Source organism: Sinohyriopsis cumingii, chromosome 15 (genome assembly GCF_028554795.1).
Source record: "Sinohyriopsis cumingii isolate HCF-2022 chromosome 15, ASM2855479v2, whole genome shotgun sequence".
Taxonomy (NCBI): domain Eukaryota; kingdom Metazoa; phylum Mollusca; class Bivalvia; order Unionida; family Unionidae; genus Sinohyriopsis; species Sinohyriopsis cumingii.
Window position 1 is genome coordinate 8,333,544 of NC_142975.1, and position 20,169 is coordinate 8,353,712.

General features: G+C 35.3%; 1 protein-coding gene across 3 annotated transcripts in view; it reads right to left on the reverse strand.

Annotated features, from left to right (window-relative positions):
- Positions 1–854: 854 nt before the first annotated feature.
- The window catches only part of LOC149781232 (neprilysin-1-like), a 54,948-nt gene continuing 35,633 nt past the window's right edge, over positions 855–20,169 (reverse strand). For all 3 annotated transcript variants that reach the window (XM_089935315.1, XM_089935317.1, XM_089935316.1), the window contains 11 exons: positions 17,818–17,916; positions 16,825–16,902; positions 15,150–15,250; positions 13,805–13,863; positions 13,440–13,491; positions 12,107–12,174; positions 11,711–11,841; positions 9,442–9,507; positions 3,308–3,406; positions 2,422–2,498; positions 855–1,517 (listed from right to left, as the gene is read on the reverse strand). In XM_089935315.1, coding sequence (XP_089791441.1) covers positions 1,418–1,517; positions 2,422–2,498; positions 3,308–3,406; positions 9,442–9,507; positions 11,711–11,841; positions 12,107–12,174; positions 13,440–13,491; positions 13,805–13,863; positions 15,150–15,250; positions 16,825–16,902; positions 17,818–17,916 — 930 coding nt within the window. In that variant the 3' untranslated portion in view covers positions 855–1,417. The remainder of the gene's footprint in view (positions 1,518–2,421; positions 2,499–3,307; positions 3,407–9,441; positions 9,508–11,710; positions 11,842–12,106; positions 12,175–13,439; positions 13,492–13,804; positions 13,864–15,149; positions 15,251–16,824; positions 16,903–17,817; positions 17,917–20,169) is intronic.

Here is a 20,169-nt window from a genome sequence, read left to right on the forward strand (position 1 = left end):
AGAAACAAATGATTTACACCTAAGTGAAGCTGATGTTGGAGTTCGTTCTGCCCGGCTACTTCAACTCATTTCGTCTTCTCTCTCTCTCTCTCTCTCTCTCTCTCTCTCTCATACACACACATGCATACAAACATGCACACATGAACATAACAAGAACACAACACACACAATTTGAGCTACAAATAATAACACTGAATGTGATAAAGTGGAAAGAGAGTCTTTGAGCATGACTTCGCAAAACTGTCACATTGTCCCCATTCAGATATACCAAAGCAAAACAATCCCATTTAATGTCATCTGTGCACTTTTGGTTTGATTTAATGGCTAGATGATTGGATGAAAACTCGTATTTTACCTTTTTAAAACTTCTAGTTATGTATCAAAAAGACTTGTTAACCAAATCGGATCACAAACCACTATGACCGTCATTTCTTTTCTGTTCATTTCAGTTTGTTGGTCGCGCCAACCTATATTTAGCTAATGAAAGTAATGATGAAACAATTCATTAAATTTTTTAAAGTTAACTGGACAATACAAGTTGGTATTTTGACCCACAAAGTTACACGTTACTTATTAATTGCAATTAGTATTACGTGACAGCATATGGCACTATGTGTATAAATACAGTTTTGCTTCCTAAATTTAAGCAAGCCTAGGAAAACTCCTTCTATTAAAAACGCCTGTCAATTTAGTAATTTTCCACACACACACACACACACACACACACACACATATATATATATATATATATATATATATATATATATATATATATATATATATGCATCACACTCTGTCTTGGATTTCCAAGTCGGATGAAAAGTCAGAGTAATATTACGACACTTTGATGAACCTTGTTAGTTTCCGATTTATTTTGACTTAATATAAAAGACACAAACATTCAGTCTATCATGACAAGGTCTCTGTACAACTGCAAACAGCAAAATAATGCCGCAGCTTTGAGAAAAAACAGTGTTATGTTACATGTATAAAACACTCATAAGACAAACTGTCCTAAACAAAACCGCAACATATAGGAGTTGCTTTGACAGGGTTCAATATTTCTATAAATTCGTGATCAATCCGTCTTCAGTGAAAGCAAATTAATCAGTAAAAATAAAATAGCAGAAAGTTCAATAAATAAGCACCTGCATTCATATGTCTGACATATTTAATATAGGCATTCTCTGGAATAAAGTCCTATAGAAATAAGCACACAAAACTCAAAATAGTCATAAGATGAGAAGATCCATGTTGGCACGGTGAAAATAAACCCGTTGTGCAATATTTGTTTTGACAAGATCCAAAAGAGAAGATCAATCGACGAGAATGCAATTGGACATACTAAACGTATTGTAAAGATAGTACTATCCAAACGTCACGGAAAAGGCCAGGCAGTGATCAGCATTACGTCCGGTTACCATAAGGAGCAGGGATCATCTAGCTTCATGTAACTCCCAGGCTTGCAATGAAATGCTTCTGCGAATTCGTGGTTATTTCGTAATTCACCTAAAACCCTGAAATAAAAAAGGTGCACAAAAACCAAATATACTGCAGGTGCTAACTATGATATGTTAAACTATGGTTTAATTTGGCACTATTAATTTCCATTACACTCAATCGTTATTATAGCTCTTTATACCAAAGTCTGCAAAACTGATCCGAAATAAGGTCGTCATTTAATATGGATGCAAACCCAGTCTTCCTATAAACATTGTGATCATATTAAGCCCGTTTGAACGACTCCATATTTTCTGTCAGTTCGTTACGTACCTATTTTTTAAATACTTGTTTCGCTTACACTTTCTGCAGGAAAATTAAGGGCACTAACTTTGAATTCCGAACTTCTTGAAAATCCACAAAGAGTTATCAGGCAGAACAGCCATTCTGTGCATCACAATGTCCGTTACTGTGTTGCTAGCAAAACTATTTCAAACTTAGTATGTACAGTCATCAGTTTTGACAGTAGGCAAGAAGTGCAAAAATAATAAGTTGCATAGGTCTAGCAAACGTCACGGTTTCCGGAAACTGTCGCATTTACTCTGGATAATACTGATGGTAAAAATGTCCTTGTAAGATCATCTGTCGACTTTAAAGTCTCCAGAGAAAATCGTAATAAAACATAACAGCCATGCTTAAAATAATGATGGGACCAGTTATTGCAGATATATATATATATATATATATATATATATATATATATATATATATATATATATATATATATATATATATATATAATTTGTTCTAGAACATTCGATTCTAATAAATGAAAGACAATTTCTTAACACAATGACGTACTGTAGAGCAATAGTGTTGTTGCTTTTTTCCAGAAAAGAGCAACACGAGTTAAAAATTTTAGACTTATAAAAAACCATAACCGCTTGTCCCACGGAATAAAGAGAGTAAGTGCACCAGCACCTGTATTTTGACGGACTGTGTGTATCAACCATTAAAAGTGTCCGGGCATATTCGTTAGAATATTTAGCACACCAGATCTGGAAAGATACAATGGACAATGAAAATTAGGAAATATAAGTATATCATTCTAGATACTGAAAAGCAGCAATGGATATACATGTTCTCGATGTACATTATGTGATATTAGTACTCTTAGGAATTATATCGCTAAAATTGTACGTATTAGTTTCATGCTGTAGCATTCACACCCCCTCCTGGCAGCTTGTTTAAAGAATAAAACAAAGGACTATATTAGATATAATTGCTGCATACGATTGTTTGCAGCGTCTGTTACCACAGTTTACCTCCCTTTTGCCGAAAAGCAATCTTGCCGACCTACTGACAAATGCGGATTATAACATTTTTTGGGCTGGTAACTCAGACTGATAAGAAAACAACACGCCATTACTCCTCTCTCTCATAACATATTATAATATATTTGGACCATGAATTAGATATTTCCTACTTTGTGAGCTAATCAAGGTTTACGTACAAGCTCCATTTCTCAATTCTTTACATTTATAGCACTACACCTGTTTGAAACTTTAAAACAGTGTGATACGAGCTGATAGATAGATAGATAGATAGATAGATAGACAGACAGACAGAAAATATTTCCAGGAAAGCATCAAAGAAATGCTAAAATGCCACCCTTCTAAAGCATATTTATCCAAAAGACAGCCAATATACCAGATTGTATATGTGCAACCCACTATTTCATGACATACAGATGAACGGACGAACAAATAGATGCTATCACACTAAACTGGACTTAAAGGATGTCTGCAACCTAACTAACAATGTCCACCAGTTTCTCAACTAACCGCGTCTAAAGACTCTTTCTTACCTGCGCGTTATTTATGAAGAATAGTTGTTCATTAGTAAAATGAAGTCCAGGTAGTTTCATGGTTTCTTCTCCATTCTCGTGTACCCAAAGTTTGTATGCCTAAAACAATTGAAACCATGATGTCATTATTGATGGATGTGCCCTTTTATTTGTTGTCTACAATCAGGATACCCAGGGGTGAATTCAATAAACTTTTTAACGTTGTCTGTGATTTCAAAGACATTCAATAATAATAATAATAATAATAATAATATAAATAAATAAAAAATAAATAAATAAATAAATAAAATTTCACTTCTGTAGCATCCTATGTTACAATATTACGAGAAACATCAAATCTATAACAAATAAGATCACAAGATACTGTAATCGTTTATGTTTAGCACATGTCCCCAGCTGACATGGTATCATTTACCATGCATATCAAGGTCGAAAATTCAGTCAAAAGATGTTTCGCTCTCCGATTTGGTCAAAATTGATCAAGACTATTAGGTTGTTATGTTTGTCAGAGCCTCGTTTCAACGATTAAGCTGGAGCCAGTGTTGCTGTATACCGATTCCGCAGGTTCTTGACATCATCCGGGATCTTGTCAGCTGACGCTACATATAACGTTACATCTAAATCCATAAATAACGCCTTTAAAGCAAGGTTAGCATTAAATGCACCACGTTATCGAAGCATGGGATCTTGTTGATATATAACTAGATCATAAATTTAATCAATATCTGAGCATAAGGTCATAAAGAACGCCCTCGGTGTTTTGACTGAGACAGCTGACATCTTATTATATCTCTAGTTATCGAACTCATTCGAGATCTTGTCTATAAAAAAGTACATAGTAAATTTAATCAACTCTGATCATACATAATACCTCTGATGAAAAAAACGTATTAGCCAATCAAAACCAAGACCCTTCGATAATTTTGATGGTTATGAAAATTGTGTGGTCTTTCTGCTATTAAATATACAATACAAGTTTCGTAAAATATGTTAATAAATAAAACAGTATGAGCATCATGGAGCCATTGGTGACTGACGCACGACACATGATGCACGACGTACGACGGACGCATGGCCATGTTATAAGCTCAACTGGTCAGCCACACAGTTAAAAAGAACCCAAATTTCGTCTAAAGTGGTGGCTTGAATAAAATCATTTACATCGTGCAATTAGAATTTAATAGCATTGCGTAAAATGCGGAACTTAGCATTGTGTAAAATACTATAATAGTTGTTGTAGGGTTTAACGCCATTTTTCAGCACAAGATAGGCTATACATAGCGGCCAGTATTAATGGTGGAGGAAGAACCAGGGAAAATTCCTGAAAGAACCATCGTCCCATGAGAAGCTGCTGGCAAGATTCTCTCTAACACACGCAGACAGAGGTGAGATGGCAGTACGTATCGGTTAGCGCTTAATACCACTCGTCCATAGCGTAGTGATTACAATAGCTAATGTAAAGCGAGTGTTACAACATCGATGTGAGTTTAATAGCATTTGTAATAAGCATAGCATGCTAGTGTCAAGTGAGTATACTAGCATGGTGCAAAGTGAATTTCATAGCATAATTTTCAGTGACTACAATAGCATAGTGAAAAGTGATTACACTACAATAGCATAAGTGAGCAGTACAGTGTGTGTGTGTGTGTGTGTGTGTGTGTGTATGTATGTATGTGTGTGGAAGATCACGGTGTAAATTAAGAATAATAACAGTGTCAAATAGCAAAGTGAGCTTGAGAGCATATTGTTAAATAATTAGCATAGTCTAGTGTGAGCATAAGAGCACATTATTAGTTTAATATTATAGTGTAAAGTGGGTATCATATTACAGTGTCAAGTACATATAATAGCATAGCGTCAGTTGAGTATAATGCATAGGGTATAGTGATTTCATAGTGTAAAGTGAGCGTAATATTAAAGTTTAAAGTGTGTTTAATAGCATAATGTTGAGCATAATAGCATAGTGTACAGTGAGTACAATGGCAAAATTGTGACTTGAGTGATATAGGAAGCGAGTTTAATGACAATGTGTGAAATACAATTAAAACGTAGTGTCATATGAACCTAATAGCATAAAGTTAGTTTAACAGCATAGTGTAAAGTAAATATATTAGAATAAATATTACAGTAAATATTACAGTAAATATATTACCACAACATTCAATTTCGACCACACATCGTTTGAACTAGTCCAAACAACATTCACACTGGAGCAAAGGTCAGTTCATTTTTTCTGCCTATACCGCCCTCCTCCTAGTAGAAAAAACAAGCTGGCTGACTCTCTTTTTGGAGCAGTTTCCGAATCTCCTGGACTATGAAAATTCGATAGGTGGCAACCTGGTTATTTTTGGAAATTTCAACTTTCACTTTGACTGTCCCGGAAACCCAAATACATCAAAACGTATAGATTCCATTAATGTTTTCATCTTCAAACAGTCAGTTAACCAACCCACCCATAAAATGGTCACATTTTAGACTGGATTCTTCATAGACCTTATGATAACATTATACGGTCCTCCCTGGTATCCCATGACCTTGCATCAGATCACCTCTGCATTATATGCCATCTTGACGTATCAGTCCCTAACCCTCCACCTTTATCTGCTACTAAGAGAAACCTCCGTATGATAAATAGAACCAAACTAATGCAGGACATCCAATCTATCTTAACAACTTGCTTACCTCCTACCGCAGAACAACTCGATAACTGCCTGCGTTCATTGCTTGACAAACATGCACCAGCTACCAAGTGCAGAGTATCAATTCGAAAGTGTTCTCCATGGTATAGCAGTGTTAGGGACCTGCTTCGCACTGCTAAAAGAGACCGCCGTAAAGTTGATAGGCTTTGGCCCAGACTCACTATTCATAAGAAAATCTATGAAGCCGCTAAGAAGAATGTCACAAATATAGTCCATGCTGCGAAATCAGCCCACTACACTACTAAGATCATGGAAAGTTCCAGCTGCGAAGAGCTCTTCGAGATTACTAACAAGCTAATGACAAGGAACAAATCTACACCACTTCCAACTACCTCCTCTCCAGTCGACCTTCCGTCCATGTTTGCAAATGTCTTCCGTGACAAAGTACGAACCATTATAGATAAGCATGACACCACAATTTCAATTGACTCGTCGTCACCATACAGTTGGGATACAGAATTGGAGCAGCAAAAAATAGCAGCATTTGAACCTGTCTCTATGGATTTCGTACGTACAGTCCTGATGAAGAGTGCACCAAGTCATGTGAACTTGATCCAATTCCAACATCACTGCTGCTTGAGCGCTTAGATCCAGTATTGCCTTCACTAACTGATGTTACTAATACCTCTCTCTCATCCGGGGAATTCCCACCATTTTTCAAAACTGCCATTGCAAAGCCTCTGCTGAAGAAACCAACACTAGACCATAACGATTTAAAGAACTACCGCCCAGTTTCTAATCTCCCATTCACATCAAAAATCTTAGAAAAGGTTGTTCTATCCCAGCTTGTATCTCATCTTTCTAGCAATGTACAATCTGCATATTGCCCTTGCCACAGTACTGAAACTACCCTTCTAAAAGTAGTTAATGACACTCTCTCTGCGGTGGATAACGGAAAGATTACAGTCCTCACCCTCCTTGATTCGTCTGCAGCATTTGACAAATAGACCATGATATATTACTTCACCATCTCCAGCATGTATTTGGCATTGATGATACAGCCTTACTGTGGTTCAAGTCCTACTTGGTCAACAGTACACAAATTGTATCTGCAAATGGAATACACTCCAGCCCAGTTGATCTATGTTGTAGTGTTCCACAGGGGTCTGTTTTTGGACCTGTTCTCTTCATTCTGTACACTCAGCCGCTCTTAAGTGTCATATATCATCATCCAGTGTCTCACCAATTGTACGCTGATGACACCCAAATATACAAATCTAGCCACCCAACTGAAGTTGATGCTACCATCCAAGGTGTAGAGAGGTGCATTTCTGATGTGAAATCATGGATGACATGTAACAAGCTGCAGATGAATGATGATAAAACTGAGGACATTCTGATCACAACACAAAGACTTTCTCATTCACATCCTTTACTTCAAACAATAAATATCAACAACACCAACATTAAATTCACACAATCAGTAAGAAACCTAGGTGTTACTCTGGACAGTACTCTCACATTGCACCAACATGTCATGAACATATGCAAGGCTGCATATCTTGAGCTGAGACGCATCAGCTCCGTTCGCAAATATCTTTCAGTTGATGCCACTAAAACACTTGTGTGGTCATTAGTACTTTCAAGACAGGACTATTGTAACTCAATTCTGTCTGGTTCATCTCAATATCTACTCCAGAAACTTCAAAAAGTTAAAAACACAGCTGCTCGAATCATACTTAGAGTACCACGATCTGAGCACACCTCCCTGCTGCTCTGTACCCTACACTGGTCATCCATTCGATCTAGAATCAAACACAAAATGTGTTTTCTGTGCTACGTTTCACTGCCGGACTCTAGTCCAACATACGTATCCGACCTTACCCATGTATACACACCAGCAAGATACTTACGCTCCTCTTCTGACAATCGTATACTCATTATTCCCACTATGAAAACAAAGTCATATGGACAGCGTTCTTTTGCATACCAGGGCCCAGCAACGTGGAATGAATTGCCCACTGAACTTCGACATAAAGACACTGTGATCACATTCAAGAGGGCTTACAGAACGCACTTATTTCGACTGCAAGAACAAACTTAAAGACCTAATAATGTTTCCTACCTTAAATATTCTCAGCATGTTTGTATTTTAATCTTTTCTAATTTCATGGTGTTTGTTTTTGGAATCATATCATTATATGTTTCTTATCTTATAGGTGTTGTCTAATGTTGTAAAGCGCTTAGAGCTTCTAAAAATCAGGCGCTATACAAAGTCCTCATTATTATTATAATGTGCGTGTAATAGGATAATGTAAAGTGAGTTAAATAACATAGTGTAATGTGAGTATATTAGCATAGTGTAAAGTGTGTGTAACAGTTCAGTAGCACCTATCGATAATGGCATAGTGTGATTATAATAAGAGTGTAAAGTGAGTTTAATTGCATAATGCAAAATGGATAAGACCTTTCGCGTATAAGCCCGTTCGCGTATAAACCGACCCCCCCCCCCCACCAACCGAACAGGTATAAACACTACAAACTGCAAAGCGAGTTTAAAGCATAGTGTAAAGTGAGCGTGATAAAATTGTTTCAAGTGAGTATGTTAACAGTGTGAAACGTGAGTATAAAAATATAGCGTCAAGTGAGTATAATACTATAGTGTTAATTTAGTATAATAGTATAGAATAAATTGAGTTTAATAGCATGGCATCGGGTGCGTAAAAAAGCAGTATTAAGTGAGTATACTAGCATAGTGTTAATTTAGTATAATATTATAGCATAAATTGAGTTTAATAGCATGACAAAATGTGACCATAATAGCAGTGTCAATTGAGTATAATATCATAATGTTAAATTAACATAATACTATAGTATAAAATGATTTTAATAACATGGCAAAACGTGAGTATAATATAATATTGTCTAGTGAATATAACAGCATAATGTTAATTTAATACAGTAATACAGTATACATTGAATTTAATAGCATGACAAAACGTGCGTATAATATTATGGTGTCAAGTGAGTATAATAGCATAATGTTAATTTAGTATAATAATACAGTATAAATTGAGTTTAATAGCATGGTAAAACATGAATACAACAATAGCACAGATTCAATTTGGAATAATTGCCGACATCAAAATATCTGCAAAACGCACTTTGGAATGAGAAGATATTTAACAAAGAAATACAAAATACTAAGGGGGGCCCCGAGTGGCCGAGTGGTCTAAAGCGCTCTCCGTTACGGATCACTGTTATCTCACCTCTGTCTGCGTGGGTTCTAGTCTAAGATTCGGCCAATGTTGGTATGTGAGAAAGCTTGCCAGTAGCTTCTCGTGGGTCGGTGGTTCTTTCCGCGGTTTTCCCGGGTTCTTTCTCCACCATTAATACTGGCCGCCATGTATCGTGTGCTGAAAAATGGCGTTAAATCCTACAACAACAACAACAACAAAATACTAATAAAAGATATTTTTCTCGTAATAAACTCACATAAAAACTTTGCCTTATCCCGCCAACGTCAGCTATATTTTCATCCAGAGTTTTGATACCATTCACCTGCAAGGAAAATAAACTTAGTTCAAGTTGCAGCAATACACTTGGTACAAGTTACAGTAATACACTTGGTACAAGTTACAGTAATACACTTGGTACAAATTGCAGTAATACGCTTGGTTCAAGTTGCAGTCATACACTTGTTACAAGTTACAGTAATACACTTGGTACAAGTTACAGTAATACACTTGGTACAAATTGCAGTAATACGCTTGGTTCAAGTTGCAGTCATACACTTGTTACAAGTTACAGTAATACACTTGGTACAAATTGCAGTAATACACTTAGTTCAAGTTGCAGTAATACACTTGGTACAAGTTACAGTAATACACTTGGTGCAAGTTGCAATAATACACACGAAAAAAGTTGCAGTAGGCTATTTACATGTGGAGATTTTCCCATCTTATACCTATCGTCATAGTTGCTGATTTAAAGAGAGAAATAGCGGTGCGGTGCTGTGTGTGGGTGGGTGGGGGGAGTTGCTTCATAAGATACATTTTGTTGATAAAATGGCAATTTTCGTTTAAATTTATGCATCCTACACATACTGTTCTTTTCAAATATTGCTGGTATTTGAAAACATTGCAAGCTGAGATCTAAATTATAGCAAAAATGCAATGCACATTTACTTTAATGCATCGATTTTCTATGGTACGTTATTTTTTATTTACGTCCTTTGTGATTTCCTTACCGTACTGATTTTATTCCTCAACTGCAGATAAAGTTAAGTCATAAAAACAAAATTCAATGGTCACCCTGTTATAATAATAGCGACAGCACTGAAAACACAATTCACGGCAGCAGCAATAAAAATTACTACCACCATTGACAAAAATAATAATCATGAACACATCGCTCCGGTGACCTCGGGGTTATAGCGTCCGTCTCTTATACGGTAGGTCACGGGTTCGGACCCCCACCAAGTCATACAAAAGATTTATCAAAATGGTAATAGCATCTGCCTCGCTTGGCGTTCAGCATTAAGAGGTTAATGTTAGGACTGGTCGACCAGGTGTCACGATAATGTGACTGGGTGGGACATCATGCTACCTGTATGCGGCATGATGTCCCAGTGCTAGACATCGCTGTAAACTGTCACACTGCAGATATCATAGCGATATGACTGAATAATTGTTAAAGCTACATTAAAAATCTTAACACACATACACCCACACACACACATACACACACAGATGAAAAAGTGAAAGTACCAGGTTTGATGGCTATAGTTTACAATAGTAACAAAAAGTAAAAGAGACAAGTAAACTAGCAAAACGATAGACAAAACGAAAATCAGAGACGATTAAAGTCAACGATTTCCTGCCTCGACAACTCATTGAGCTCAGAAATAATCTTACGTGTTAAATTATTCATGTATTGTAGGAATGTCATACAATATTTCATTATATGAAGCTCCAGACGCGACCGCACAGTCGAGAGAGCGCAGTCGGCAACCAAGAGGCAAGATCAAGTCTAGGTTATGTGCTATTTGTATTTACGTCTAATGTTTGTTATATTTTAGTGAGTATTTGTTTTCATCGCGAGGAGTTTGTGCTGGGAAGAGATTTTTCAAACCGATTAATTAGCCAGTTACTGGAATCAGGTCTCGTAATGTACAGTATTTATGAGACTTTAAGGTAGCATGTATTAATTTCATAATGTGGACTAATTTCTTAACATAGAGAATTATCGAAATATTCTGACGCATACTCATTTTGTTATTTGAGATAGGACTAATTCTGTTTATTACGTGTTTGTTTCATTTTTGGCAATACGTGGCAGGAAAATACCGATTTACGACTGAGAAAAGCTTACTGATAAATTATACGAATGTGAAGCAAGATGGAAAATGTGAGAAATTTTGCGTCGCTAGAAAGTGTGTTCGTTAGTTGATTAAAGAAACAAATTTTGTGTTATTAGCGCGTTTAAGAACCACTCAATTTATAGTAACTTATGCCTTTGGTGGAAACACCAGTATCAAGCCAGATTCACACAGGTGTTCGCCGTTGCTTGATTCGATTGGATGTGATGTGTTGTTAGACCTCTTGCATGTCTTGCCATACTATTCATCCTTACAAACAATTATATAAGTTTGGACTTTAAAAATATATGGGGATTCCCCCAGGGTTTCGAATACAACATATTTTATAAGACCCTGTTTCAGTTACAAAGACTTTAAACAAACAAAGAAACAAAAAGCCATTACCTTCATTTGTATATCTTTCACCATATAGTCTGCATAATGGTCTGATAAACATTTTGATTTGTTTTTGAATTTGTCGAGAGAAAAACTGCTCCACCAGTTTCTTATGAGCCCTCTTTCGTCATATGCATGTCCTATAAAACATAATATTGTAAATTGAACAAAAGAAAAGGATAGGTAATTCGGATAACTAGACACTCATCCAATTTGCAGACTAGTGTACTCTACATCAGTATTTTTGAAAAAAAAGTAATCTTGTCCATAGCCTTATGACGAATACTTCATTATCAAATGAAATATACTTTATGTTCAAGGTTAAGGAGGTCCTTCTGATTTTCTTTATTTTCCCTCTTTTTCTCTGTGGTACTTATTTCTTCTACAAAGATATAAAATGCTCACCTGATAAATCATAACCGTGGGTTATTTCATGGCCAATGGCCATCCCAATACCACCAAAGTTCATGGACCTGGAAGGAAGATGTTTTATAGAATGTACTTGTTGATAGCTCTTGCTAAAGAGAAAGAAAACTCATTTTTTTAATTGCACGTAAAACAATTAACCACTAAACTTTAATGTCTGAAAGGGGCCCCGATTGGCCGAGTGGTCTAAAGCGCTCTCCGTTGCGGATCACTGCCATCTCACCTCTGTCTGCGTGGGTTAAAGCCTAAGATTCGGCCAATGTGGGTATGTGAGAAAGCTTGCCAGTAGCTTCTCGTGGGTCAGTGGTTCTTCCTGAAGTTTTCCTGGGTTCTTCCTCCACCATTAATACTGGCCACCATGCATAGCCTATCGTGTGCTGAAAAATGGCGTTAAACCCCACAACAACAGCAACAACATCAATGTCTGAAAAACAGCAAAATCAGTAAGGACAATCATCGGACAGAAGACTAGCATGACTATATTGGTATAATCATCGGACAGGAGACTAGCATGACTTTGTGCGTACAATCATCGGATAGGAGATGAGCATGACTATACGCGTACAATCATCGGTCAGGGGACTAATATAATTATGTAAGCGTATAATCATCGGTTATGAGACTAGTATAACTATATAGGCGTACAATCATTGGACTGGGGACTAGTATAGCTATGTAAGCGTACAATCATCTGTCAGGGAACTAATATAATAATGTACGCGTACAATCATCGGTTAGGAAACTAGTATAACTAAGTAAGCGTGCAATTATTGGACTGGGGACCAGTATAACTATGTAAGCGTGCAATCATTGGACTGGGGACCAGTATAACTATGTAAGCGTGCAATTACTGGACTGGGGACCAGTATAACTATGTAATGTTCAACATTGTCATCGAACTAGACAGGGCATTCGATGATGCTTTAATTTTGTTCTTGAAATTTATTCAAATTAGGACTGTTTTGCTTTAAAAATTGGTAAATGTGATATTTTGATTAGTTTTCATATACGTTGGCACAAGATTGTTTGTTCTGAGTAAGACCTTCAAACATTACTATCCTTGCCAAGCGTTTTGAAGTCTAATATCCCCTGGTGTCGTTATATTCTCTATCTACTTTCTAGACATTAATTATGAAACAAAATATTCACCTTGACATAAAATTATATACCAGTTAGATTGAAACACATTATTATGATGATCAATAAGATGCGTTCTTGGTAAAATGTCTGCTTTGCTTTTGTTTTGTATTGCTTTGCTTTTGTTTTGTATTGTTTTGTTTTGTTTCTAAAGCTTGGCAAACAATGCTCATACCTTGGATAATTCCAGTTGTAAAATGGTTCTTTAATTATTCCGGCAGGAAATACTGCAAACAAAGATGTTATATATATATATATATATATATATATATATATATATATATATATATATATATATATATATATATATATGTGTGTGTGTGTGTGTGTGTGTGTGTGTTAGCATATACGATCTTATAATTGTATTTGCTCTGAAACTTATCAAACATACGTACTACATGCCGAGCCTAGGTTTTTAAAATCATGGGAATATTTAACAGTAATTTAGTTCTTGGATATTTAACTATGAAAAAAATACACACTAAATTCTAATATTCTACAAGCCACGAGAAATATTTTTATAGACAAACAACAACTTGCCTATTGCATTTTGCCCATTGTGATAGTAAGCATTCACCTCGGCTGGAATAGTGGGCCATCTGAAAACATTTAGAGAAGCATCAATAGATCAATAGCTGATGATGTAACGAATTATATATTCGTCGAAAGGTGAGGGAATTCAGCAAATGTTTAATTCTGATCAGACATGAGTGATGTATAATATAACCTTGACACTGCACGAATTTATCCTCTTCAGTCTCATGGCATCTCCCGTACAAGGCTCACCTGATACAGCTGACTGATTCCTGAAGTATCTTCTACATAAATCTCATTTTATACAGCTTTGTATTTCAAAGACTGATTCCCGGAGCATCTTCTACATAAATCTCATTTTATACAACTTTGTATTTAAAAGACTGATTCCGGGAGCATCTTCTACATAAATCTCATTTTATACAGCTTTGTATTTCAAAGACTGATTTCAGAAGTATCTTCTACATAAATATATTCTAAAACAGCTTTGTATTTCAGAGACTGACTCAAAGTATCTTCTACATAAATCTCATCTAATACAGCGGTATATTTCCGAGACTGACTTTCGGTGTATCTTTTACATAAATCTTATCTAATTCAGCTTTGTTTTTCAAAGACTGTTTTGACGCAGGATTGTATTTTCTGAGACTGATCTCGAATATCTTCTACTTACGGCTAGATTGATACAGCGATGTATTTCAGATAAATGATTCCGAAATATCTTCTATACAAATCCCAAATGATACAGCGAGGTATTTATGACAAAAATTCTCGTAGCATCAGCTCCTACAGAACGGTATTTAATCAATACAATTTACACATATTGTCACCAGTTCTACTCAGTCTTAGCTTTCTTTTACTAAAGCAAAGACAGAAGCCTCAATAGCTCACAAATACTCAGCAAAATCTCCACTTGATGTTTTAAGCTTACGATAATCTCGCGAAGAGAAAAGACAGTGAATACACCTTCTCACAACCGAGAGAGAGAGAGAGAGAGAGAGAGAGAGAGAGATTGCTGGGCTGATGATAGTGCTTAACATCTTAAGAACGATAATAGATGAAATCTGACAATAACTTCTCTTCTTATATATGTAGGTAATTTAGATCTATTACTTACGAGCATTTCATTTAATCGTTGTCAAATGGCATGTGATTATTTGGAAGAAGAAAAAAAAACAACCCCATATCCCTCCAGAGAATTCCAATATCTTATAAATAGATGATGTCCCAATGTCATGAAAACTTACATACTCGAATGTCCACAATATTTCCTAGAATGGACAGACATTTAATGTGGAGACGCAATTGCTGATATAGCAAAAGAAAAATAGGAATTAAAAATTTCGCATACTTCTTTTCGGCTTTCTTGGTCAGAAGTCGGAGCTGTTTGATGGCCAGTGCTTTCTGAGATCTTATAATATTTCCATATAGGTCATCAGGACGAACGTCAAACTGTGCGGTATATAAAGCGTAACATGACATGTATACAAAAGTAAAATGTATACCCCTATTTCAAGCTATGACTTTTGCCACAAGGCAGCTATTAAAAATGACCTAGTTATGGGTGCCATTGATAACCAAGAATGTTTTTTTTCTTCTTGTAATTTCGAAAGGTCTTTATAGGTATATTAGCTCAAAACATAATACCACAATACCAATGTAATTAAAGTATTGTATGTGCTTTGTATACGTCAATTAACCTCGTTATTTCATAAAATAATCAAGATCATATGATATGTATTGTCAAGGCTAATTAATATACGACCATAAAGAGATATAATATTTCATGTAACAGGTGCATGAAGGTATGCATATTGAAAACATACATTCCACTTCAGCATGTATCATATCTTAAAGTAGTATAATTTAGTTTCTCGTCCTTTTCCTTTCAAAAAATCTTTTCTTGCATAAAATGTTATAAAGGGAAAATGTAAACAATTCATGTCTTATCATGCGTCCATACTAAAGTATATGTCGTGTAAAATCATTTACAACATCTGATGTTTTATCTTTGTATATAATTCATATATAGAAACATAATACTAAACTTCAACTATATATAGAATAATTAAAAATGTTCTTATTTCACTCTTCAGAATTAATTTTCGTGAACAAATTATGTGAATGACTTTAAGAATACGAGTCTTTAATGACTGGAAAAAAACAATAGAAACAGTTATTTATCAGACATAAAAATATTCTGAAATCATACATACACCAGAATACTATTCAATGAATTGATACATACATCAAACTAATTCAGTCAAAATAATACATGCTTCAATAATATTCATTAAAATGATAATATCTTAAGAGTATTCAGTACAATGATACATACCTAAATATTATTCATTACAATGATACATACCTCAATAGTATTCATTGCAATGATAGTACCTCCATAGTATTAATTACAATGATACACACCTCAATAGTATTCACTACAATGATACACACCTCAATAATATTTATTACAATGATACATACCTCTGTAGTATTCATTACAATGATACATACCTCAATAGTATTCATTACAATGATAGTACCTCAATAGTTTAATTACAATGATATACACCTCAATAGTATTCACTACAATGATACATACCTCAATATTATTCATTGTAATGATACATACCTCAATAGTATTCATTACAATGATAGTACCTCAATAGTATTAATTACAATGATACACACCTCAATAGTATTCACTACAATGATACACACCTGAATAATATTTATTACAATGATACATACCTCTGTAGCATTCATTACAATGATACATACCTCAATATTATTCATTACAATGATACATACCTCAATATTATTCATTACAATGATACATACCTCAATATTATTCAGTACAATGATACATACCTCAATATTGTTCAGTACAATGATACATACTTCAATATTATTCAGTGCAATGATACATACCTCAATAATATTCAGTACAATGCCGCATGCATCAGTAGTATTCAGTACAATGATACATAAATCAGAAAAGCATTCATTGAAATGATACATACCTCAGAATAGTATTCAGTCAAATAGGTGTCGTTCTTTATGTCGTCTGGGTAGCCTATCATTTTAGTCATTGCATTAAGCTGGAAAATTGATGCAATAAATTACATATGGATATTTATTCTCAATTTTACTCTTTCCGTACGAATAATTTTTCATTTGCAAATGTATATTTATTCAACACCAAAATCAATATATTTCACAAAAAGACGATATAAATACTTAACTTGGAACAAATTGAAAAAATATTTAATTCTCCATAACCGTCATATCGATTAAATTTTGAACTTAAAAACAATATCTATAGAAGAACATCAAAAATTACGATCGATTAGGTTCCTTATGATAAAACTGAATAAATTACGGTTTATAAATTTATGAAATTCCTTTCTTTTGAAAAAAAAATAATTACGGTGTATAAATTGATGAAATTTCTTCTTTGTGATAAAACTAATTATGGTTTATAAATTTATGAAATTTCTTCCTTGTGATAAAACTAATTAGGGTTTATAAGTTTATGAAATTTCTTCCTTGTTATAAAACTATTTACGGTGTTTAAATTTATAAACTTATTTCTTGTGAAAGAACTAATTATGTTTTTTAAATTTATGAAATTCCCTTCTTTTGATAAAACTATTTACGGTTTATACATTTATGAAATTTCTTCTTTGTGATAAAACTACTTACGGTTTATAAATGTATGAAATTCCTACCTTATGATACAATTAATTACGGCTTATAAATTTATTAAATTCCTTCGAGAACCGGAATGTTTACGGAAATAGCTAAATAATTAAAAGGGGATTCCAAGACAGAGAAAATAGGGTCGATTAAATCAAAAGATGTAAGTTATGAGAGAGAGAGAGAGAGAGAGAGAGAGAGAGAGAGAGAATAACTTTTTAAATCCTATGACTATTTAAAAGTATGCGATTCATCTTTAGAAGCAAGCATTCAAATTAAATAAACACTATTATAATACTCATATTGTAGCTTAATACCTTTAATAGAGCGTGGGCTTTTGTAGAGTCATCCATCCACCCATTTTCCTTCACCATATTCATAAATGTTCTTTGAAGATACTTAATTATATCCAGTACCTGTCGAAAGTACATTCAAAGAGAATAATACCATTAACAACATTGATAAAGTAAGACGTAAAAAACATTGTTCAAAGACGAATCATTTGGAAAACTTTTCTAAGTAGATAAGTAGTATATACTTTCCTTAAAGATAGAAAAACAGGAGGTGACGGGCCCTTAGTTTATGTCAGAAATGGCATTGCAGCAGAACGACGTGAAGATCCTGAATTTAACTAAACAGATCTGTTTTGATACAGATTTCTCCATAATATATCATGTCCCATTTTATTGTCTTCATATACAGACCACCTACATCCCGCGTAAAATAGAATGCATATTTCGAATTAGAAATTGAAAAGGTTCCGGTTGATGACAATGAATAATACATTCTTGCTGATATAAACAAGGGTGTAAAAGATAGACTAATTTTGTTGAACCTTTTGGAATGGCAAAAATATTTAAGGAACCCAAAAGAATAACGGCAAATTCAAAACAGTTTATTGATTATATTTATACTAACACTCCAGAAAATGTTGCTGAAGTATATACAGTATCCATCAGATCGAACTGATTGATCACTATGTCATTCATTTTACACTAAAAACAAGCAACAACAGTAAGTAAAAGCATGTCCGCAAATTAATTTCTTAAGGGCTTTTTAAAACGTCTAACAACAAAAACATTATGTTTGACTTGGAACAGATTCCAAGGGATACTAGGGGCATTTTTGAAGAAAAAAATATGATATCTTAGATAGGCGCAAGACTTGTTTTAAATGTAGTCAATCAGAATGTTCATTTCAAAATACCTAGAATAAAGCATGATGAGCAACCAGCTGGATTACTCCAGAAATAGTGGATGATATTAAAACAAGAGACTATTTGAAAGCTTCAGGTTGTGAACTACAATCACAAAAAGACACAAGACCAAACTTTTCTTGATGGAAATAAGAATAATCTCGAAACTATTTGGAGACTGATGACTTAAGAACTGTAGAATCCAAAAACAAAAATGGTATTCCAGGCAGGTCGGCTTTAGTTAGCCAAAGGTTAAGGGAGTAAACCCTATAAGAAAATCCGGAGTGGAGACTTTAAGGCAGCTGGACGATATACTGCATCCCCTTCTGGCAACTCATTGGCCTGGAGAGGGATGGGCTCCAAGACATACTGATAATGCTGGACAAATCTGAACTTACCATACCGGATGGGTCGTCGCCCGGGTCAACAAGGACCGCGCCTGCCGTTGTCCACCAGGACGGAGGTGACAAGTGTGCTACTGGTACTCTGCATAAAATCAGAGCGAGAGACAGCATTGCCATCGCCACCTGGAACATTAGAACTCTCGCGCAAATTGGAAGACTCCAAGAGTTGACACATGAGCTGGAACACTACACTTGGCACATTCTGGGACTCTGTGAAGTTAGATGGAAAGCCCTAGGAGAACACCAAACTGAAGATGGGCATATATTATACTATAGTGGAGAGTGTGACAAGTCTATAAATGGAGTAGGCTTCCTTGTAAACAAAGTCATCAAGGGATCTGTGCTTGAATGCTGCCCCATATCTCGCAGAATCATTTCCATTGGTCTGAAAGCATCTCCCTTCAACATGAAAAGTATCCAAGTCTATGCTCCAACTACCGATCATGATGATGAAACAATATAGGAGTTTTACAACAAACTACACGGTATTCTAAACATGGTCAGTAAAAGAGACATCCTCGTCATCAAAGGAGACTGGATGGCAAAGTTGGCAAAGATGCTCTAAAAGACTGGGAAGATCATTGTGGACCTACTTGCAATGAGTTTACCAATGAAAGAGGGAGATGGCTGCTCGAGTTCGCAAGCTACAACAACTAGGTACTTGGCAACACCCTGGGCCATCATAAAGCTTCGCGATGCTGGACATGGCACTCACCAAATTGAACCCATCACAACCAGATCGACTATATACTGGATCAAAACCTTTACCGATCTGGCAACAATAAAGCAAAAACAAGGACGTTCCGAGGTGCTGCTGTTGGGAGTGATCACGACTTCGTGATTATGAACTTCCGAGTGAGTCTAAAGAAAATTAACAACCCAAAGAACATCAGGCTCAAATTCAACCTTGAACAACTGAAGGACCCTAACATCTGCAAGTCATTCCAATTCACATTGGAGGAACATTTGCTCCACGCCTTGTGACAGATGGTGATGTCAAAGGGATGATAGACACCTTCAACACAGTCATGATAGCAGCTTCCAAGGACATCATTGGCCTCCATCGCCTG